The 19,820-nt window shown below is 45.9% G+C and overlaps 1 protein-coding gene across 2 annotated transcripts in view; it reads left to right on the top strand.

Annotated features, from left to right (window-relative positions):
- Positions 1 to 14,593, top strand: part of ITGA3 (integrin, alpha 3 (antigen CD49C, alpha 3 subunit of VLA-3 receptor)) — a 35,281-nt gene extending 20,688 nt beyond the window's left edge. The window contains exons 17-25 of one of the 2 annotated variants that reach the window (XM_006832473.1): positions 277 to 356; positions 474 to 551; positions 1,236 to 1,338; positions 1,525 to 1,713; positions 1,864 to 1,992; positions 2,730 to 2,843; positions 3,749 to 3,847; positions 13,086 to 13,211; positions 14,438 to 14,593. In XM_006832473.1, coding sequence (XP_006832536.1) covers positions 277 to 356; positions 474 to 551; positions 1,236 to 1,338; positions 1,525 to 1,713; positions 1,864 to 1,992; positions 2,730 to 2,843; positions 3,749 to 3,847; positions 13,086 to 13,211; positions 14,438 to 14,593 — 1,074 coding nt within the window. Of the gene's footprint in view, positions 1 to 276; positions 357 to 473; positions 552 to 1,235; positions 1,339 to 1,524; positions 1,714 to 1,863; positions 1,993 to 2,729; positions 2,844 to 3,748; positions 3,848 to 13,085; positions 13,212 to 13,557; positions 13,669 to 14,437 lie in introns of those variants that run through there. The other variant, XM_006832472.1, reaches the window with a different exon arrangement.
- The last annotated feature ends 5,227 nt before the right edge of the window (positions 14,594 to 19,820 follow it).

Raw genomic sequence — 19,820 nt, 5'->3', positions numbered from 1 at the left:
TTTTTAAAAAGAGTAATGTGCCCAAACATAATTCAAAAACAATAGACAAGTGAACTGATGCAGAAAAGAAAGGGTGAGGGAGGCAGAGATAAAACTAGGTAGGAGGGTGGAAGTGTGGAGATAGGTGGGAGGCAGAGACTCCAAGTCCTAAATTATGGGAGGAAGAGGAAACCAGAGAAGCAACTCCTTAGCCTAGTGTCTGGCCCTGCCCCACCCTGGCATGAGCCCTGCCAGGTCCCAAACGCTCCTCTCCACCTCCCCTGACCCTCGTACCAGAAGGAACTGCTTATCGCCTTCGAGGTCATCGGGGTGACCCTGCACACAAGGGAACTCCAAGCTCAGCTGCAGCTCTCCACGTGAGTGACCTCCTGAAGCCAGGCTGGGTGGGGACTGAGGTGTCCCATCCCCAGGCCTCCGTCAGTCCCAAGCCTTAGCCTCAACTGAAATGTCTCCTCCTGGCTTCCCCTCACTAGGTCCAGTCACCAGGACAACCTGCAGGCAGTCATCCTGCCTCTTCTGGTGGACTACACACTCCAGGCCTCACTCAGCATGTGAGTCCTGCTGTGCCCGGGCTGGGGCCTCCTTTGTCCCCACCATGTCTCACAAGCTCCTCTGACACCACTCCTCACAGGCCTCCCCTACCCCAGCTCATCCCTTCTCTGAGCATCAGCATCAGTACCACTATGTTGTTGTTGTTGTTAAGTGCCGTCGAGTCGGTTCCGACCCATAGCGACCCTGTACAGGGTTTCCGAGGGTGTAAATCTTTACGGGAGTAGAAAGCCTCATCTTTCTCCCGCGGTGCAGCTGGTAGTTTCGAACCGCTGACCTTAAGGTTCGCAGCCCGATTCGTAACCACTACGCTACCACTATAGTTATGATTATTACTCCTCCTGTAAAGCAGGTAGAAGTGGAGGAGTCAGCAACCATGGGGCTAAGCCTTGGAGGAGTCCATTCATTTCTGAGAGCTCCTTGAACTCAGGATTGTGTATGCATCATCTCCTTGACTCCGTACCTTGGCCCTATGTGATGTGGCAACTATTATTCACCTAAGTTGTAACTGTGGATAGTGAGGCTCAGACAGGATAAAGAACTTGCTTGAGCTGACACAGCTCATGGCAGAGCTGGGCTGATCCCAGTCCTGATACCAGAGGAGCTATAGTTAACCATGCCCACCCCCTCTACCAGGGTCGTGTGCCTCCCATTGTTCATGGCTCCAGCCTCTTTCTTACCCCTAGTGTGAGTAACCGGCTACACAGCTTCTTTGGGGGGACAGTGATGGGCGAGGCTGGCATGAAAACTGTGGAGGACGTGGGAAGCCCCCTCAAGTATGAGTTCCAGGTAAGGGGACATTTGGGTTCCTAGGAATGGATGGTCCCAGTCTGGGGATGGGAAGCTTCCTGGGAGGGCAATGGAAAGTGCCCTTCCAGGCCTAGATCTGGGGTCTAAGAGTGGGAACATTGGGGGTTGTTGAAATGGAGGTGGATTTTCAGGGGACAGTGCTCACGATGCCGCTTGTGTCCACAGGTGGGCCCAATGGGGGAGGGGCTGACATCCCTGGGGTCCTTGGTCCTGGGACTGGAGTGGCCCTATGAAGTCGCCAATGGCAAGTGGCTACTATACCCCACGGAAATCACCATCCACGTCCACGGCAACAGGTCCTGGCCCTGCCAGCCACCAGGAGGCCTCATCAACCCTCTCAACCTTACTTTATCTGTAAGAACACCATCAGGGATCTCTCATTTGCATGCTACTAGACTGAAAGGCCAGTGTCTTCCCCTCCTACTGCCTTAGGTGCCCAGCTCTTCCCCAGCCTTGTTCTCCTCTCCCTTCCTCTGTGCCCACTAATTCCTCTTCTCTCACCAGCTCCCAGGGGACGAGCCACCATCATCACAGCGTAGCCGACAGCGACGGCACCTGGACCCTGGGAGAGGCCAGGATCTCCAGCCTGTCACTCTGGCTGCTGCCAAAAAAGCCAAGTCAGAGACCCAACTGGTGAGTGGCCAGGGCCAGACGGGAAGGAGGGTGGTGTCTGTCCCTCCAGTGGGTGCGTGGGCACCAAGGAGCTCACAAAGCCAGAGACAACTCACTGAGAGACCCTAGTCAAATGAGGTGATATAGCTTTCAGAGGGAGAGGACCCAACTCCTGCCCTGAGAGGACTCCCTACTCTGATGGGGGCGAGGGTACTCAGCCCTTGACCTGGGGGAGCGTCTGTTACATTGGACTGAAGGCAAAGACACTGGCTCTTTTCCCTATTGGGGATAATGCAGCTCTTCAAAACCTTAGACATCAGGGCTGGGGTATGGGGAGGGGCGGAAAGAAGTGAGGGACAGGGATAGGACTGAGTGGTTCGAAACATCCCTTAAGAAGAACATACCTAGGAGGCAAGTTGAGACCTGGCTGGAGTTAGAAGTAGGAGGTGTTATCTCAGGTAGGGAGCTGGCATGAGCAAGTCTTGATGTAGGAGGAGCTGGTGAGGAGGGTGTTGGGGATTAATTAGCTTAATGTTTGCCTGAGCAGGGACCAGATTTCATGTTGTCTGTGTCCCTGGAATCTAAGGATATGTCTTAAATGTGTTCATATGAGGGAAAGGGAGTATGCAAAAGTGAAGGGATGAAGTCAGCCTCTTCAGGTCAACTGGAGTGGGACAAAGCTTGGGAGGGGTCTGAGGTCAGGTGAAGAATCTGGAGACGTACTCTGTCATGTCCCACATGGTCCCTACCTACCTCAGGACTGTGCCAATAGCCAAGCTCGCTGTGTATGGCTGGAGTGCCCCATTCCTGATGCCCCAGTCATCACCAACGTGACGGTGCAGGCTCGGGTGTGGAACAGTACATTCATCGAGGTCAGTGCTTGGACTTGGGGGCCTCTACTGCCACCCACCCACTGGGGAGAGCAATGTGGAGAAGGCAAGGGCCACTAGGATGTGTGTGTGTCACAGTGAAAGCATCTTGCTTTATGCGGTTGTGTTCCTGTCACTGTGCATATCAGGGTTACGTCCGGGTGTCTGTGTGTGGATGTGTCCATCACGTGTCTCCAGTCAAAGTGCCCTTCCTTCTGTCATGTGTCTATTACTCTGCCAAGTGTCTGTTAAAATCTCAATTGCTTTTTATTTTCCTACCTCCATGCTTTTGCTCTTGCCATCCCTCCCTGGAGTGCCCGCATCCCTCCGTTACCTCTGCATGCCAGTCTCCCTCCAACGCGTCACCCTCACTGAAACCTTGTCTGACTTTTCCAACTGCAAATGTCCTCTCTTCCTCTGGACACCCTTTAGAACTTTCTTTGAAGTTCCTTATACCACTGAGCACTTTTACACTGGGTTATATTTAGTATAAGTACAGCCTTCCCATGGTAGACCCGGGGCAGCAAACTTTTGCCTATAAAGGACCAGATAATAAATGTTTTCAGTTTTGTGGGCCAACCTACTACCCTCAAAACACGAAAGCATCCAGACAATATATACATGAATTGGCATGGCTTTATGCCAAAAAAGTTTATAAAAGCAGGTAGTGGGCCAGATGTGGTCCAGAGGCCTAATTTAGAGTAGGCCCTTCATTGTCTCTGCTGTCCCAGCATTCAGCACAAGACCTGACACATAAGCGAATGAACAGATGAGATAATGAGTTTGTGTGTGGAGAAGAGGCTTGGCTGTCAGAATGTTTGGGGTGTTGATTCAGGATGTGACCTGGTGCTTAGGGCTAGGAACGCGGTCCTGAGGTACTGCTTTTGACTTGCTGTACCTCCCCACAGGATTACAGAGACTTTGACCGAGTCAGGGTAGTTGGCTGGGCTACCCTATTCCTCCGAACCAGCGTCCAAACCATCAACATGGAGAACAAGACCATAAGGGTGAGTGAGCTTGCTAACAAAGACAGCAGTCTTTGGGCAGGGCACCATCACACATTTAGTCTAGGCTGCACACTAGAATCATCTGGAGAACATCTGGGGTCTGGACCATACCCCAAACCAATTAAAATATGAATCTCTAAGGGTCTGTTTAAAAGTTCCCCAAATACAGGCAAATTGGAATACTGGTAGGAACAGATGTGTGTAGATAAGAACAGATAGCAACATCTATGTTGTTGTAAAGGGCCGTCAAGTTGGTTCCAACTCATAGCAACCCTGTGTAGGATTTCTAAGGAGCAGTTAGTGGGTATGAACGGTTAACCCTGTGGTTAACTGTCCAGTGTTTATCCTAGGGCGCCACGCCAGGACTCCAGAAGTTTAGGTATGTGTAAATACACATATGTGGGTTCAGGCTCATATATTTACTGAAGACATAAACACAGACATAGCCAAACACCTTCCAACACCAGTTTTCCGGATTTGAAGTCTTAGTACCATAGTCTGATGGGGCAATTTAACCAATTGGCATAACGTAGCTCACAAAAATCACAGTCTGCATCCTAGGGACATGAGTTGTGTCCAGGGTCTTAAAAGCTCGTAAGCAGCCATCTAAGACATAATTATCAGTCTCAACTCACCAGAAGCAAAACAGTAAGATACCCAAAAGGTCAGAGAAGAAACAAGCCTGCCAGGGTCACAACCGTGTATATCCTGAGATCAGATGAATTAGATGGTGCTGCCTGCCACCTGACCATTCTGATCAGGGTCCCAATAGATATCCTGGATAGAATGGGAAGAAAATGTGGAGAACTCAAATTCTTATTATAAACAACAAAAAAAATCTAGATAAACTGGAGCAGCAGAGAACAGAGGACTCTTTGAGGCACTCTCTAAACCCCAAACTGAATCTTATCTCCTGAGACCACTGTAGTGAAATAGTAGAATGGCGCACAAAATAAAGGTAGTCCCCCTTAAAGGCCTTGCTTTAAAACTCCAGTATGAGACCAAAAGGTCAACAATTTCTGAAATGCAAAGATGAGAAGATGAGGGGGCAAGGAGACTAGAGAACTGGAAAAGGAACAAACGGGACACAAATAACGAGAGTGTTGACGCACAATGTTAGAAGTTCCACTTTGTGTGGGACTTGTCAAGTGGAAATCTAGCTTGCTGTGTAGACTTTCACCAATTCTCAATAAAATATTAACAAAAATAACAAAAAAAAAAGTTCCCGAGCTGATATTAATGTGCAGCCAAGCCAAGGTTGGGAGCCATTGCTTTCACTGACTTGAACCATACCCCATGAAGAGTCCCGGTGTGGCACTGTGTTGAATATGCTGGACTGCAATGTTGGTTTGAACCACAAAGTCAGCTGCTCCTCAGAAATCCTGTACAGGGTCACAATGAGTCAGAACCACCTTGACAGCACTGACCAACAATTACAACCATGAAAAGCAGGACTGCCATTGTTAAAACTCTTTTGTGGCTGAGGAAACTAAGGCCTAGAAAAATTGAGGAACCTGCCCAAAGTGACACAGCTTGTAAGGGGCCAGAATTTGGGGTCACCTGGTGGTCTGACCTATCACCATGTCCACGGTGTACGTGTGAGCTTCTGGCCACAAGCAGTAGAGAGAAACAGGAAAAGAGCTGTGAAACAGAGGGTCTACCATAGGGACAGGGGCTCTGGTAGTGTAGTGGTTACAAATCGGGCTGTGAACCGCAGGGTCAGCAGTTCGAAACTACCAGAGAAAGACGAGGCTGTCTGCTCCCGTAAAGATTTACAGATTTGGAAATCCTGTACAGGGTCAGTATGAGTCAGAACCGACTCCACAGCACATAACCACACCACCACAGGAACGTTGTCTTTATTTGCAGATGATTTGATTGCCTACATAGCAAGAAAGACACACAACCAAAAATCTATTAGACCCAATAAAACAATTCAGGACAAAACAAGACTAAAACAACACCAGAAAAACCCAAAGCCCCTAGCTTTAAAAAATGCTGGTACTAACCAATCGAAAATATAGCACAGAGATGTGGTATGGGATGAGAAAAAAATATAAATATATCTCTCTCTATATATATAACAGAGATCTCATTTAAACTCATCAGAAAAGTTATACATTATGTAGGAATAAATGTACAAAATGTGCAACAAAGACTTGAATAATGGATGGGGAAAAAATCAATATTATTAAGTCAAATCTTCCCAAATTATTATAGTCCTATTGGGATTAGAGACTCCTAGTATGGCATTGTAGGATAAACACTGGACTGCAAACTACAAGGTCAGCGGTTCAAATTCACAAGCTGCTCCTCAGAAACTGTATGCAGGGTCACTGTGAGTCAGGATCAATGTGATAGCACTCAACAACATTAAGTGGGATTAGGGAAAACTTGAAAAAAAAAGTTCCTAAACTTGGTTGTGTGGATCATGACAAGCTATGGACACCATTGTGAAGTATGAGTATTCCTGAACATTTAACTGAGCTCATGAGGAATCTGTACCTGGACCAAGAGGCAGTTGTTAGAACAGAACATGGAAACACTGAATGGTTTAAAATTAAGAAAGGTGTGCGACAAGGTTGTATTTTTTCACCATACTTATTCAACCTATATGCTGAGCAAATAATTCAAGAAGCTGGGTTATATGAAGAAAAATGTGGTATCAGAATTGGAGGAAGACTCATTAACAACCTGCGATATGCATATGATACAACATTGCTTGCTGAAAGTAAAGAGGACTTAAAATACTTACTGATGAAGATCAAAGACCACAGCCTTCGGTATGGATTGCATCTCAATGTAAAGAAAACAAAATTCCTCACTACTGGACCAATAAACAACATTCTTATCAATGGAGAAAAGATCAAAGTTGTCAAGGACTTCACTCTTCTTGGATCAACTATCAACATTCATGGAAGCAGCAGTCAAGAAATCAGATGACGTATTGCATTAGGCAAATCTACTGCACAAGACCTTTTTAAAGTGTTGAAGAGCAAAGATGTCAGCTTGAAGACTGAGGTGCGTCTGACCCAAGCCATGGTATTTTCAATAACCTCATATGCATGTGAAAACTGGACAGTAAATAAGGAAGACTGTAGAAGAATTGATACATTTGAGTTAGGGTGTTGGAGGAGAATATTGAAAGTGCCATGGTCTGCCAAAAGAACCAACAGATCTGTGTTGGAAGAAGTGCAGCCGGAGTGTTTCTTGGAACCAGGATGGCCAAACTTCGTCTCTCAGACTTCAGACATATTGTTAGGAGGGACCAGTCACTGGAGAAGGATATCATGTTTGGTAAGGGTCCAGAGAAAAATAGGAAGACCCCTAGCGAGATGGATTGGCGAAGTGGCAGCATCAGTGGGCTCAAGCGTGGCAACAGTTGTGAGGTTGGCCTAGGGTCGGGCAGTGTTTTGTTCTGTTATACATAGGGTTGCTATGAGTCAGTACTGACTCGATGGCACCTAATAACAACAACAACAACAACAAACTTGGTTGTGAATTCACACCTCAAAGAATAAATGTGACAATCTTGCTTGTAAGTTTTTGGGAAAATGATTTTGAGTGGATATAGAGAGAGAATGAGAGAGAGTTCTGGTATGGTGTAAGGTTGGCGGTTCAAACTTACCAGCCACTCCTTGGAAACAGGGTCACTATGTTGCTATAAAAACCCACTCGACAGCATGGCAGACTGGCTAAATGTGGTATGGTAAATTTCCTACAATAAATTACTGTCTCATGAAAGTGGTGGAGGAAATTGAGCCAGAAAGATCAGTGGAGCAGAGAGAAGCTTCCAGGAAAAAAAAGCTACAAGTAGTCAGAAATTTAGTTAATGATATAAGAGACATTTTAATCATTGGTAAAAGATGGCTTATTGCATAGTATTGACACATTTGTAAGTATCACCAATTCCCTCCCTCAAACCACAAATAAAAACATGTTTAAGGAAATAAAACTTAAGATTCCAGAAGAAAAATATTCCAGCGCACAATTTAATAATAATCTGGAATTACAGAGAGGGAATGCTATTGTAGTAAACCCAGAGGTGACAAAGGAAAAATTTGACTACATGAAACCTGTTAAGTGCTGTTGAGGTCGGTTCTGACTCATGGCAACCCTGTATAGGGTTTCCGAGGAGTGGCTGGTGAGCTTGAACCACCAACCTTGCAGTTCAAACCGACCTCGTAGTCCAGTGTATTGACTCCCAGCACCACACCAGAAGTCCTACATGAAATTAATCTCTATAAAATCTTAAATCTGTACACAGCAAAGATACTATAAAGGAACTAAAGGGCAAATGATATACTGCTTTATTAAAAGTTGACAGCATCTATGAGTAACTTTAGTAGATATGTTTAATATATAAAAAAGACAAAGGACAAAAGCAGATAATACACATAGAGTAAAATGCAAATGTTCACTAGTACAGAAATGAATATTAAAACGGCAGCAATACTTCTGTCTGGTGTTGAAGAAGATGCAAGGCAATGGGCAGCCCTCTACTCTATTGGTTAGGGTATAAATTGGTGGATTCGTTTCAGCAATAAACTTGTCAATATCCGTTAAAGTTTAAAATGCGTATTTCCTTTGATATTGCCCACGATTATATTTCCTAAGGAGTTAATAAGTCAAATATGCAAAGATAAATATACAGAGGTATTATAGAGCATTGCTTATAATGGCAAATAATTGGAAATAATCTTACTGTCTTTCAGCAAGAGGTTGGTTCAATAAACTATAATACATTTCCTTACAGTGACTGTCAGTCATCAGAAGAAATTAAGTTGATCTGATCGATGGGCATGGAAAGATATTGATCTTAAGTGAAAAGAGAAGCAGGTTGCGGTGGAGAGTGAGAATAGTGTGATCCTGGTTATGTGGAAGGAAAAAGTGTTGATCGTGTGTGCATGGAAACTATTGGAAAGCAGTCCGTCAAAATATTTCTTTTAGCAAAATTACTGGGAGTCTATAATTTTATTTATTTATATCACTTGAATTTTTAAAAAATGGTCATATAGGAGTCCTGGTATTGTGCTGTAGGCTAAGTACTGGACTAACCACAAGGTTGCTGGTTCAAGCCCACCAGCCACTCCTCAAAAACACTATACAGGGGTCGCTATGAGTTAGAATTGACTTGACAACAACAGAAACAACTAGAAACTGGACCAAAATATATACAATTGTTTCATGGAGGGGATTGCAATCATGTAATTAATGAAGGAAAGTATAGGATTTGTTGAGTGTAAAACTGATGATCTGCTCTGTAAACCTTTACTCGATTCACGATAAAAAGTCATGTAGTCAGCAAACAAACAAACATACACATATGTCCATTGTTGTTAAGTGCTATCAAGTTGGTTCTGACCCATAGCAACCTTGTAGGGTTTCTGAGGATCAGTTGGTGGGATTGAAATGCCACCTTTGCAGTTAGCAATCCCGTCCTGTTCCTACAGCACCACACCAGGAGTCTACAGGAAGAGAAAAAAAAGAAAAAGGATGCTACTATGTACCTTGTGTTCTTTTGTTTTGTTTTGTTTTTTGTTTTTTTTTTTGGGGGGGGGTGTTGGTAATTATTATGAAATAATAAGCTGGGTACCAGTTTACTCATCCTATTAAACACATTTAATCTTCTCCACAATCTCTGAGATGAGTATTATCATTTTTATCATAATGCCTATTTTAAAGATGAGAAACAGAGAGATTAGGTAACTTTCCCAAGGTCACACAGGGAGTAAATACATACTTGGGACTTTAAATCAGGCATTCTAGCTCTAGAACCCAGACTTTGGCCACCCTGCTGTACATGGAGTTGAACATTATGATTCCCTTGTCAGAGAGCGTGAGATGGAGATTCAGAGAAAGTGAAATGACTTATCCAAAACCACACAGGTCTTCAGGAGTAGAGCTGATGATGCTCAAGTCACTCCAGCTGCTTCCCAGATCTGGAGCCAGGTCTGTGACTAAAGAAAAGCAGGAGGATGGACCTGCCTGGTGTCCATGGGGCTTATAGGGTGCTGTCAAATTGGCTCTGACTCAGAGTGACCCTATGCACAACAGAACAAAATACTGCCCGGTGCTGCGCCATCCTCACAGCCGTTACTATGCTGGAACCCATTGCTGCTGCCACTGTGCCATCCATCTTGCTGGGAGTCTTCCTCTTTTTCGCTGGGTCCTCACTTTACCATGCGTCATGTCCTTCTCCAGAGACTGGAGTATGAGAGACAGAGTCTGGCCATCCTGGTTTCTAAGGAACATTCTGGTTATACTTCTTCCAGTACAGATTGGTTTGTTCTTCTGGCAGTTCATGGTACTTTCAATATTCTTCTCAAACACCATGACTCAAATGTATCAATTGTTCTACAGTCTAAACTTATTCATTGTCCAGCTTTCACATGCATATGAGACTATTAAAACTACCATAGTGTGGGTCAGGAGCACCTTAGTCCTCAAACTGATATCTTCTTTATTCTTGAATATTTTAAAGAGGTGTTGTGCAGTAGATTTGCCTAATGTAATATAATATATATCATTTGATTTTTTAACTTCTGTTTCCATGAGTGTTGAATAAGTATGGTTAAAGAATACAACCCTGGCACACACCTTTCCTGATTTTAAAATATTCAGTATCCCCTTGTTCTGTTCAAACGACTGCTTCTTGGTCTATGTACAGATTCCTCATGAGCACATTCTTTGCAATGTTATCCATAGCTTGTCATGAGCCAAACAGTCGAAAGTCGTTGCATAGTCAATAAAGCACAAGTGAACATCTTTCTGGTATTCTCTGCTTTCAGCCAAGGTCCATCTGATGTCAGCAATGATATCCCTAGTTCCACGTTCTCTTCTGAATCCAATTTGAGTTTCTGGAAGTTCCCTGTTGATGTACTGTTGCAGCTATTTTTCAATTATCTTCAACAAAATTTTACTTGAATGTGGTATTAATGATCTTGTTAGATGATTTCCACGTTCTGTTGGGTCACCTCTCTTTGGAATGGGCACAGTCGGTTGGCCAGATATCTGCTCTCCAAATTTCTTGGCATAGATGAATGAGCGCCTCCAGTGCTGCACCAGTTTGTGGAAAGATTTCAATTTGTATTCCATCACTTCCTAGAGCTTTGTTTTTTGCCAATAACTTCAGTGTTGCTTGGACTTCTTACCTCCTGCTCATGTGCTACCTGTGGAAATGGTTGAACATTGACCATTTCTTTTGGTATAGTGATTCTGTGTATACCTTTGAGTTGGTTCTGACTCATAATGACCCTATATAGAGTTTCTGGGCTTTTAAATCTCTGCGGGAGCTGAAAGCCTCATCTTTCTCCTGCAGAGCAGCTGGCAGGCTTGACCCATGGACCTTGTGGTTTGCAGTCCAGTGCTTATCGTATAGAGCCACCACGCAACATTCGGCCTGTGGAGTCCTTCAGTTTTGCAAGTCGAGGCTTGAATTTTGTCTTCAGTTATTCCAGCTTGAGAAATGTTGAATTTGAAATGTTTAATTTGTTCTTCACTTTGCTTTTTCTAACTCCAGGTCTTTGTACGTTCATTATAATACTCGGCTTTGTGTTCTCGAGGTATCCTTTGACATTTCTGTTCAGCTCCTTTGCTTCCTCATTTCTTCCATTTGCTATAGCATCTCTATGCTGGACAGCAAGTTTCAGATTCTCTTCTGCTCTCCATGTTGGTCTTTTCTTCCTTTCCTGTCTTTTTAAGGATCTTTTGCTTTCTTCCTGTATGATGTTTTTGATGTCATCCCACAGCTCTTCTAGTCTTCAGTCATTAATGTCTAATGCATCAAGTCTGTTCTTGAGATGATCTCTAAATTCAGATGGAATATGTTCAGGGTCATATTTTGGCTCTCATGAATTTGTTTGATTTTTCTTCAGCTTCAGCCTGACTTGCATATGAGCAATAGATGATCTGTTTCATAGTCTGCCTCTGGCTTTGTTTTAGCTGATGATATGGAGCTTTTCTACCATCTCTTTCCACAGATATAGTCAGTTTGGTTCCTGTTTATTCCATATGATGAGATCCATGTGTATAATTGCCTTTTATGTTGTTTTAAAAGGTATTTGCTATGAATAAGCCATTGGTCTTGCAAAATTCTATCATGCGATCTCCAGCATCATTTCTATCACCAAGACCATATTTTCCAACGACTCACTTGTCCTCTTTGTTTCAAATCTTCACAATCCAATACAGTAATTATCAATACATCTTGATTGTGTGTTTGATCAATTTTAGACTGAAGCAGTTGGCAGAAATTTTAAATTTCATTATCACTGACTTTAATGGTTGGTGCATAAATTTGAATAATAGTAGTATTAACTGATCTTCCTTGTAGGTGTATGGATATTATCCTATCACAGATGGTGTTGTATTTTAAGATTGTTGTTGTTATTGAGTGCCCTCAAGTTGGTTCCAATTCATAGCGACTCTGTATTGGGTTTCCAAAGGAGCAGCCAATGGGTTTGAACTGCTGACCTTGTGGTTCATAGTCCAGTGCAGATCTTAAAGTATTCTTTTTAATGATGAATGCTACACCATTCCTCTTGAATTTGTTCCCGACACATTAAACAATATGACTGTCAGATTCAAAATGGCCAATACCTGTCCATTTCAGCTCACTAATGCATGGGATATTGATCTTTATGCATTCCATTTCATTTTTGACAACTTCCAATTTTCCTAGATACAATCTTCGTACATTCCATGTTCCGATTTTTAATGAACATTTGCAACTGTTTCTCCTCGTTTTGAGTTGTGCCCCATGAACAAATGAAGCTTTCTCGATTTGCATCACTCTGGTCAGCTCTTCCCCCATCGTATTTGGGGTAGCTTCTAACCTGAGGGGCTCATTTTCTGGCAGTATATCTGACAATATTCTGGTGCTATTCATAATGTTTCATTTTCCGGCACTAAATGTCCTGCTGCTATTCATAAGGTGGCTAAACATTCAGAAGTCTCTCCTAGTCTGTCTTAGTTTCGAAACTCCACTGAAACCCTGTCCACCCTGAGTGATTTTGCTGGTATTTAAAATACTGGTAGCATCACTTCCGGCATCACAGCAACATGCAAGCCACCATAGGTGGACAAGCTGACTGCTGAGCGGTGGGCAGGCAAGGACTTTTTCTAGTCCTTGGGCGCCCCCTGTTGGTAGTAAGTCTTACAGCAGGACCCTGAGGTGGGGATGAGATTCAGTGGGCAGAAACAAACTGGGCTGTGTGTCCCTTCTCTCCCCATCCAGTTCTCTGTGGACATTGACTCTAACTTGGTGGATGAGCTGCCAGCTGAGATCGAGCTCTGGCTGGTGCTCGTGGCCGTGGGTGCGGGGCTGCTGCTGCTGGGGCTGATTATCCTCTTGCTATGGAAGGTTAGTGTCCATCCTTACCCATCCCCATCCCATTCCCGGGCTTCCTGCCAGCAGACCCCACCAACTCTCCCTTCATCCCATGGTGCCCCATCCCATTCCTCACTTCCATCCCTCTTCCCTCGCCTGCTTCCAGTCTCACCTTGCCCATTCCTTACTTCACTCAGAAGAGGTGCTCCCTGAGCTCACAGGGGAGCTGCAAACAGGAAAGGGGAAACTGCCAAGCTGGGACCAGGACCCAGGCATCCAGGCCCCCCAGCCCTATGGCCCAGTCTATGAGTGCTGCTGGCAGGGACACCCGAGACCCCCCCCCCCTGATAGCCCCTCCCCACCTGCTCCCCTCCCGCAGTGCGGCTTCTTCAAGCGAGCCCGCACTCGAGCTCTGTATGAAGCTAAGAGGCAGAAGGCGGAGATGAAGAGCCAGCCGTCAGAGACGGAGAGGTTGACCGACGACTACTGAGGGGGGCAGCCCCCCACCCCCAGCCCACCCGGGTAACGCGGCCTCTGGGCCCTCTTCCCTGAGCCCCATGACTGGCCGGGGCTTTGATTCTATCCTGTCTGCTCCTTTCCTTTATGGGCCACTCTGTCCCTCATCCTGCCTCCAGCACAACCCCAAAGAGCAGGCTTTTCCACCTGCCTCCCCCTCCATGCCCCAGGGAGAGCCTGGGGGGTTCTGGTTCTCACAAAGCCCCCCAACTAAGCCCTTAGGTGGTTGGGACCCCAAGAGGAAACCATGAAACCTTACCTGTGGCTACTTTGCCCTTTTGGGATTGAAAAGGACAAGGCCAAGACTAGGCCTCATCTCTGTGGTTCAGAAAGCAAATTTCCATAATCTGTTCCCACCCCCAAGAGAAGGGGGCAACTTGCTGAGTTCTTCTTACTAGCACTGGTACTTTTAGGCCTAAATCATGACAGCAAGCTGACCTCACTCCCAGCTTTGCGTTCAGGAGAGACACTCACCTTCCTAGCCATTCCCCTAGCAGCCTCTGCAGCTGCCTCTTAATCTCCATCTGCCTCTTCCTCTCCTCTCTGCCTTCCTCAACTCCTCCTTCCTCTGGGATGGGGGTCTGGAAACCCTTCCTGCTTTGATGCAGGGAGATTGGGTGTTTGAGCAGGGTGTCCTGTCTTTGAGGACTTCTAGGTAGGAGAGGGAGAAGCTGGGCATGTGTACCTGCTGGGTTGAAAGGCAGGTACTGATGCTCTTTCTCTTCTCCCCCCCCCAACTCCAGTGTGACTTCTTTAAGCGGACCCGCTATTACCAGATCATGCCCAAATACCATGCGGTGCGGATCCGCGAGGAGGAGCGCTATCCACCTCCAGAGAGCACTGTGCCCACCAAGAAGCATTGGGTGACCAGCTGGCAGACTTGGGACCGATACTACTGACATCTTCCCTGGTTCCAGCCCCATCCCCTCACAACATCCCCTTTCTTCCTATTTATCATAAGTTATGTCCACAGAGGCCAAGCCTTTGGCGGGCACCAGCAGGCTCAGGCACATGTACCTCCTCAAACACATGCATGTGCTGCTGGCCCCGGTACCCCTTGCAGGAGGGCTGGGGCATGCAGCTGCCAGCATACTGCATCCCTGTGTCCTAGATACACGTGGGTCCCACTGCGCCAGACTGTGTTTGTGCACTGGGGACAGTGTGTGGACATACCATGCCCTCAGCCTCGGCCTATGCCAAAATCTAGCCAAAAGGCCTCCATCAGAGCCAGGAGGAAAGGCCTCTAATATGGTGACTCTTCTCCTCCCACCCCCACCCCCCATTCACACTGGATCCATCTTGAGCCATAGTCACTGGATTGATTCTTCTCTCAAGATTGAAACTACTGACAGGGAGAGCCCACTGGGCCCCCAATAGCAGTTCCCTGGTACCCAGACCAGAGAGTTGGAAATCCTGCCTAAGGTTGTCCAAGGGGGTGTTTGCTGGACCAGATATTCTCAGACCCAAGAACAAGAAGGTGCCCTGAATGGCTTTCTTGTATGTACCTCTGAAGCCTCTCTCCTTAGACACTGACTACACTGGCAGGGAATGCAGTCTGAAGGAACAAGGACAGACAAACCTCTGGCCAGCCTGAACACGTGGTACAGGGACTGCCCTGGGGCGCATGTGCACCAGCCCTGGACCTGGGAGACCTTGGAAGAATACAGAGGAGCTCCCCTTTCTGACCCACCACTACCATCTCGGCCTCATGAGGTTCTGGAGAGACGCCTACAAGGTCACAGAGGGAGTGACGTGTGAATGTAGAACTGTGAGGGAGCCCTGTCCCTACCCCATCGGCCAGTCCTGTCTGTCCCTCACTGGCCATGGGCTGGGGACCTAGAGGTGTGATTGGCTGTCCTTGCCTTTCACAGCCGATCTGGCTCAGCCCAATTCCAACTCCCCCCACCCCCAGGGGCTGCATCCTGAGCCCCATTCTAGAAGTTAAGGCTGGTTGCAGAACACCTCTCCTGACCCTTGTCCCATTGGCTGGTCTATTCCCCAGCCCCAGCTCCCTTCAACGGTACTGTAGCAGGGGAGTCCCTCCCCCCTTGTGCCTTCTTTGTACATAGGCTTCTCATGACTACCAATAAACAGCTCCCAGTTTGTACCTGTTGCATCCGCCTCCTCCCGGCTTGCCAGACCCAGTCTGATTTGTATGGCTGGATAGAGAGTTGTATTACCCAGCTGACCTCAGTGGGGAAAAGTCAGGTTTGGGGGTCTTGGGGAGGGAGGGGGAGGAGTAGCAGCTCTTCTCTTAGGACCAGCCAAAGACACTTTCATTGAAACACAAACATAAAATGAGAGAGAGAGACCTGATGAAATGGAATCAAGAATGGCTTCCAGGAGGAGAGCGGCCAGCCCTGGGAAGGGGAGAGTCAAGAAGCTAGCTATCCAGATGTGGAAACAGGAAGTCCTGGCCAGTGGTGGAGGCAGGCTGGGCTTAAGGGTAGAGAGAAATGATTTCAGATGAGGCTGAGTTCAGATAATAGCGTGCTTTCTCACCTCTTTCCCCATTGCTACCCCTGTGCACTCTGATGAGTAGCTCCAAAGGTGAGCAGAGACTGGGAATTCCTCTGCCTCTGAAGCCCTTGGTCTTACGGATGCTCCTCTCCGAGTTCTATCGCTGAGTGTACACAGGCCTCAGGCCTGCGGGCCTACAGCACCACCCCCATCACAGCAAGCCTACGACCCCCTCCCCACAGCTCCTTTCTCTCTGGGTTTTGCAGTTGCACCCCACCCAGTCTGTGGGTTGCTCATAGTTTGAATCAAACCACTTTCTGGAGTTCTTCCCCTTAGAAGGTTGTCTTCTCCACACTGGCCTCATTGGACCACGACTGCTCTCCCGATGACTTCCGGGTCCTGAGTTGCGCCACAGGTCCGTCTATGAATTTCACTCAAATTTGGAACCGACTATTCAGGCTCTTCCTGATGTCTGGTCTGTGTCCCCCAGCCTGTCTCATAGTGGCAGCTGTCTGCCCTCCATCCCCCTCCCCCAGAGCCCAGCTTCCAACCGGATCTGTGGTCCAGTGCTCGGCCCTGTCTGTCCCCACCCACACTTTCATTTTCTGTATTAGGATTTGCACCTTGCCAGGTTGATGGACAGTGACGTTTCTACTTCCTTCCAGAAAGCCACCAGCCCCTCTCTAGAGCAGCGAAGCACTTGGAGCCCTGTGAGGGGAGCCTTCTGTATGTTCACCAGAATCCAGGTTATCCATTCATTCAGAAACACACCTCACAGAGATCCTAGAAGTCCAACTTAGTCCTGTTTTTTTAATTGTCATAAAAACACATATAGTAAAGCATTTGTTGTTTCAACGTTTTTTTACATGTACAATTTATTGACATTATTTTCATCATGTGTAACCACTACCACTGTGTTTCTAGATTTTTCCATCACCTTTAATGGAAACTTGGTGCCCCAAGGAATAACTCTCCCTTCCCACTTCCTCCCTCCCCTGGAAACCACTAATAAACTTTGGTCACTATACTTCTGCTTACACTAGATTTTTTATCTAAGTGGGATCATACAATATTTGTTCTTTTGTGTCTGGCTTATTTTACTTGACAATGTTTTCAAGGTGCATCCATGTAGCATGTGTCTGGACTTCATTTCCCTTCATGGCTGAGCAATTTTCCATTGTGTATGGAGGGGTTTCCAAAAATTCATGGAAAATGAAATTAAAAGGGAATGGAATTTTTCCATGAACTTTTTGAAGACTGCTGGTATGGACCACATTTTGATTATCCTTTCTTCTGTTGATTGATGTTTAGATCGCTTCTACCTTTTGGCTCTTGTGAATAGTGCTGTAGCGAACATCGGTTTATAAGTATTTGCTTCTATGCCTGCTTTCAATTCTTTCGGTGCACATCTCAACTTCAGATTGCCAGATCATATGCTTCACTTTTTGAGGAAGTGTCAAACTTTTCCACAAGTCTTGTTCTTTAGCTGCTTCTGAATGATGCCGGAGCCTCAGTTTCCAGATGCTGCTGCATGCAAATAGTGCCTAGCACATAAGTTATTCCGCATTCAGCTAAGCGTATCTATCTTCTATTGTGAAGCTTCGCACATAGTTTTGTGTTCGCTCTCATCACTCCTGTGTGATTAGTTACTTATCCAGCTAGCTCCCAGACTGAGTGCTTAGGGAGAAAGATTGTGTGTTCATCCTGTTGTCCAGGAAAACTGAAAACACATTAAAAACCAGTTGGGATCCATTTTGAATCATGATGACCCCAGTCATGTCAGAATAGAATTGTGCTCCATAGGATTTGTAATGCTTAGTTTTTAGAAGTAGTTTGCTAAGCTTTTCTTCCGAGGCACCTCTTGTTGTTGCTAGGTACCGACTCATAGCAACCTTATGCACAGCGGAATGGGCCAACCTCACTATTGTTGCCATGCTTGAATCCATTGATGCTGCCACTTGGCTAATCCATCTCTCTAGGGGTCGTCCTCTTTTTCTCTGACCCTCCACCTTACCAAACATGCTATCGTTCTCCAGTGACTGGTCCCTCCTGACAATATGTCTGAAGTATGAGAGACGAAATTTGGCCCTCTTGGCCTCCAAGAAGCACTCTGGTTGCACTTCTTCCAAAACAGAACTATTGGTTCTTTTGGCAGCCCATGGCACTTTCAGTATTCTCCTCCAACACCATAACTCAAAAGCAACAATTCTTCTATGGTCTTCCTTATTCACTGTCCAGCTTTCGCATGCATGTTAGATGATTGAAAATACCATGGCTTGGGTCAGGGGTATCTTAGTCCTCAAGCTGACATCTTTGCTCTTCAACACTTTAAAAAGGTCTTGTGCAGCAGATTTGCCTAATGCAATGCGTCATTTGATTTCTTGACTGCTGCTTCCACGAGTGTTGATAGTTGATCCAAGAAGAATGAAGTCCTTGACAACTTCAGTCTTTTCTCCATTGATAAGAATGTTGTTTATTGGTCCAGTGGTGAGGATTTTTAGGTGGACTCAAACCTCCAGTCATTGGCATTTGGTTGTTGTTGTTAAATACCATTGAGTCAGTTCTGACTCATAGAGATCCTGTGTAGAGTTTCCAAGGAGTGGCTGGTGGGTTTGAACCACAGACTTTGTGGTTGGCAGTCCAGTGCTTATCCTACAGCACCACACCAGGATTCCCTAAGTATGACTCAAAACTGAACATGTGTAATAACTGCATCAAATTGTTGGTCCCTTGACCAAACCCAAATCTGACCCACTACAGATTCACAGTGACCCTCTATGACAGACTAGAAGTCTCCAAGGTTGTAAGTCTTTACAGACTGCCACATATTGCTTCCCCGGAGAGGTTGGGGGGTTGCTAACCTCTGACCTTTCAGTTCCTAGCCGCGTTCTTAATTGCTGAGCCACCAGGCTCCTTCCCCTTGGCACCTTACAGGATATATCACATTGGACCACATGAGGGCGCTGTAAATTTTTTTTTTTTTTTAGAGAGAGGCGGGACTGCTTGGAAAGGAAAACATTGGGAGGCCGGAATCAGCTTGGGCTCCCGGGCGCCCCCAGCACAAATCACCTCCTAGGACCTCTCTCTCAGGAATTCCAGTGCGCAGAAGGTTGCTTTCTCAGCTGTATGTCGAAGGATTCCTGTTTAATCAAATGTGTTAGATAATGATGACAATGAAAATATTTTGAAAGCTACACAAATACCATAGATGTTAACGACTGCCTCCACCACGGCGAGTTAGGGCTCTGACTTGGTGTTTTTCAAATGGAAAAGCAAAATGCCACTTGTTCCTGAGCCACTTAGATCTTTATGTCTTTATGACGGATTGAGTCCTAGTTCCGAATGTTGCAAATATTCGGTCTGACTCACTGTCATTGCAATTGCCCAAAAAGACTGGTTGCTGAAAGTTGGGCAGTGACTGAGGACCCACAAAACCTGCTCGGGGAAAGTAGATCGAGATCAGGGCAGGTGAAATTGGTACTTTTGGGGAGAAAGAGTTCAATTGAAACTACCCAGGCAATTCAGGGAAGGAGAGGATTAAAATGAGTTTGCTCGTGGTGGAGACTTAAGGAGGGAGCAAGAGAAAGGAAGGAAGGATAAAGGAAGTAAAATTATCAAAGGACCTCCAGTGAGACAGAGGTTAACCCCAGCTGGACCTCAATAAAG

This window comes from Chrysochloris asiatica, unplaced genomic scaffold (assembly GCF_000296735.1).
Source record: "Chrysochloris asiatica unplaced genomic scaffold, ChrAsi1.0 scaffold00007, whole genome shotgun sequence".
Lineage (NCBI taxonomy): Eukaryota > Metazoa > Chordata > Mammalia > Afrosoricida > Chrysochloridae > Chrysochloris > Chrysochloris asiatica.
Note: the sequence above shows the minus strand (reverse complement) of the source record. Positions and strands in the feature narration are given on the sequence as shown.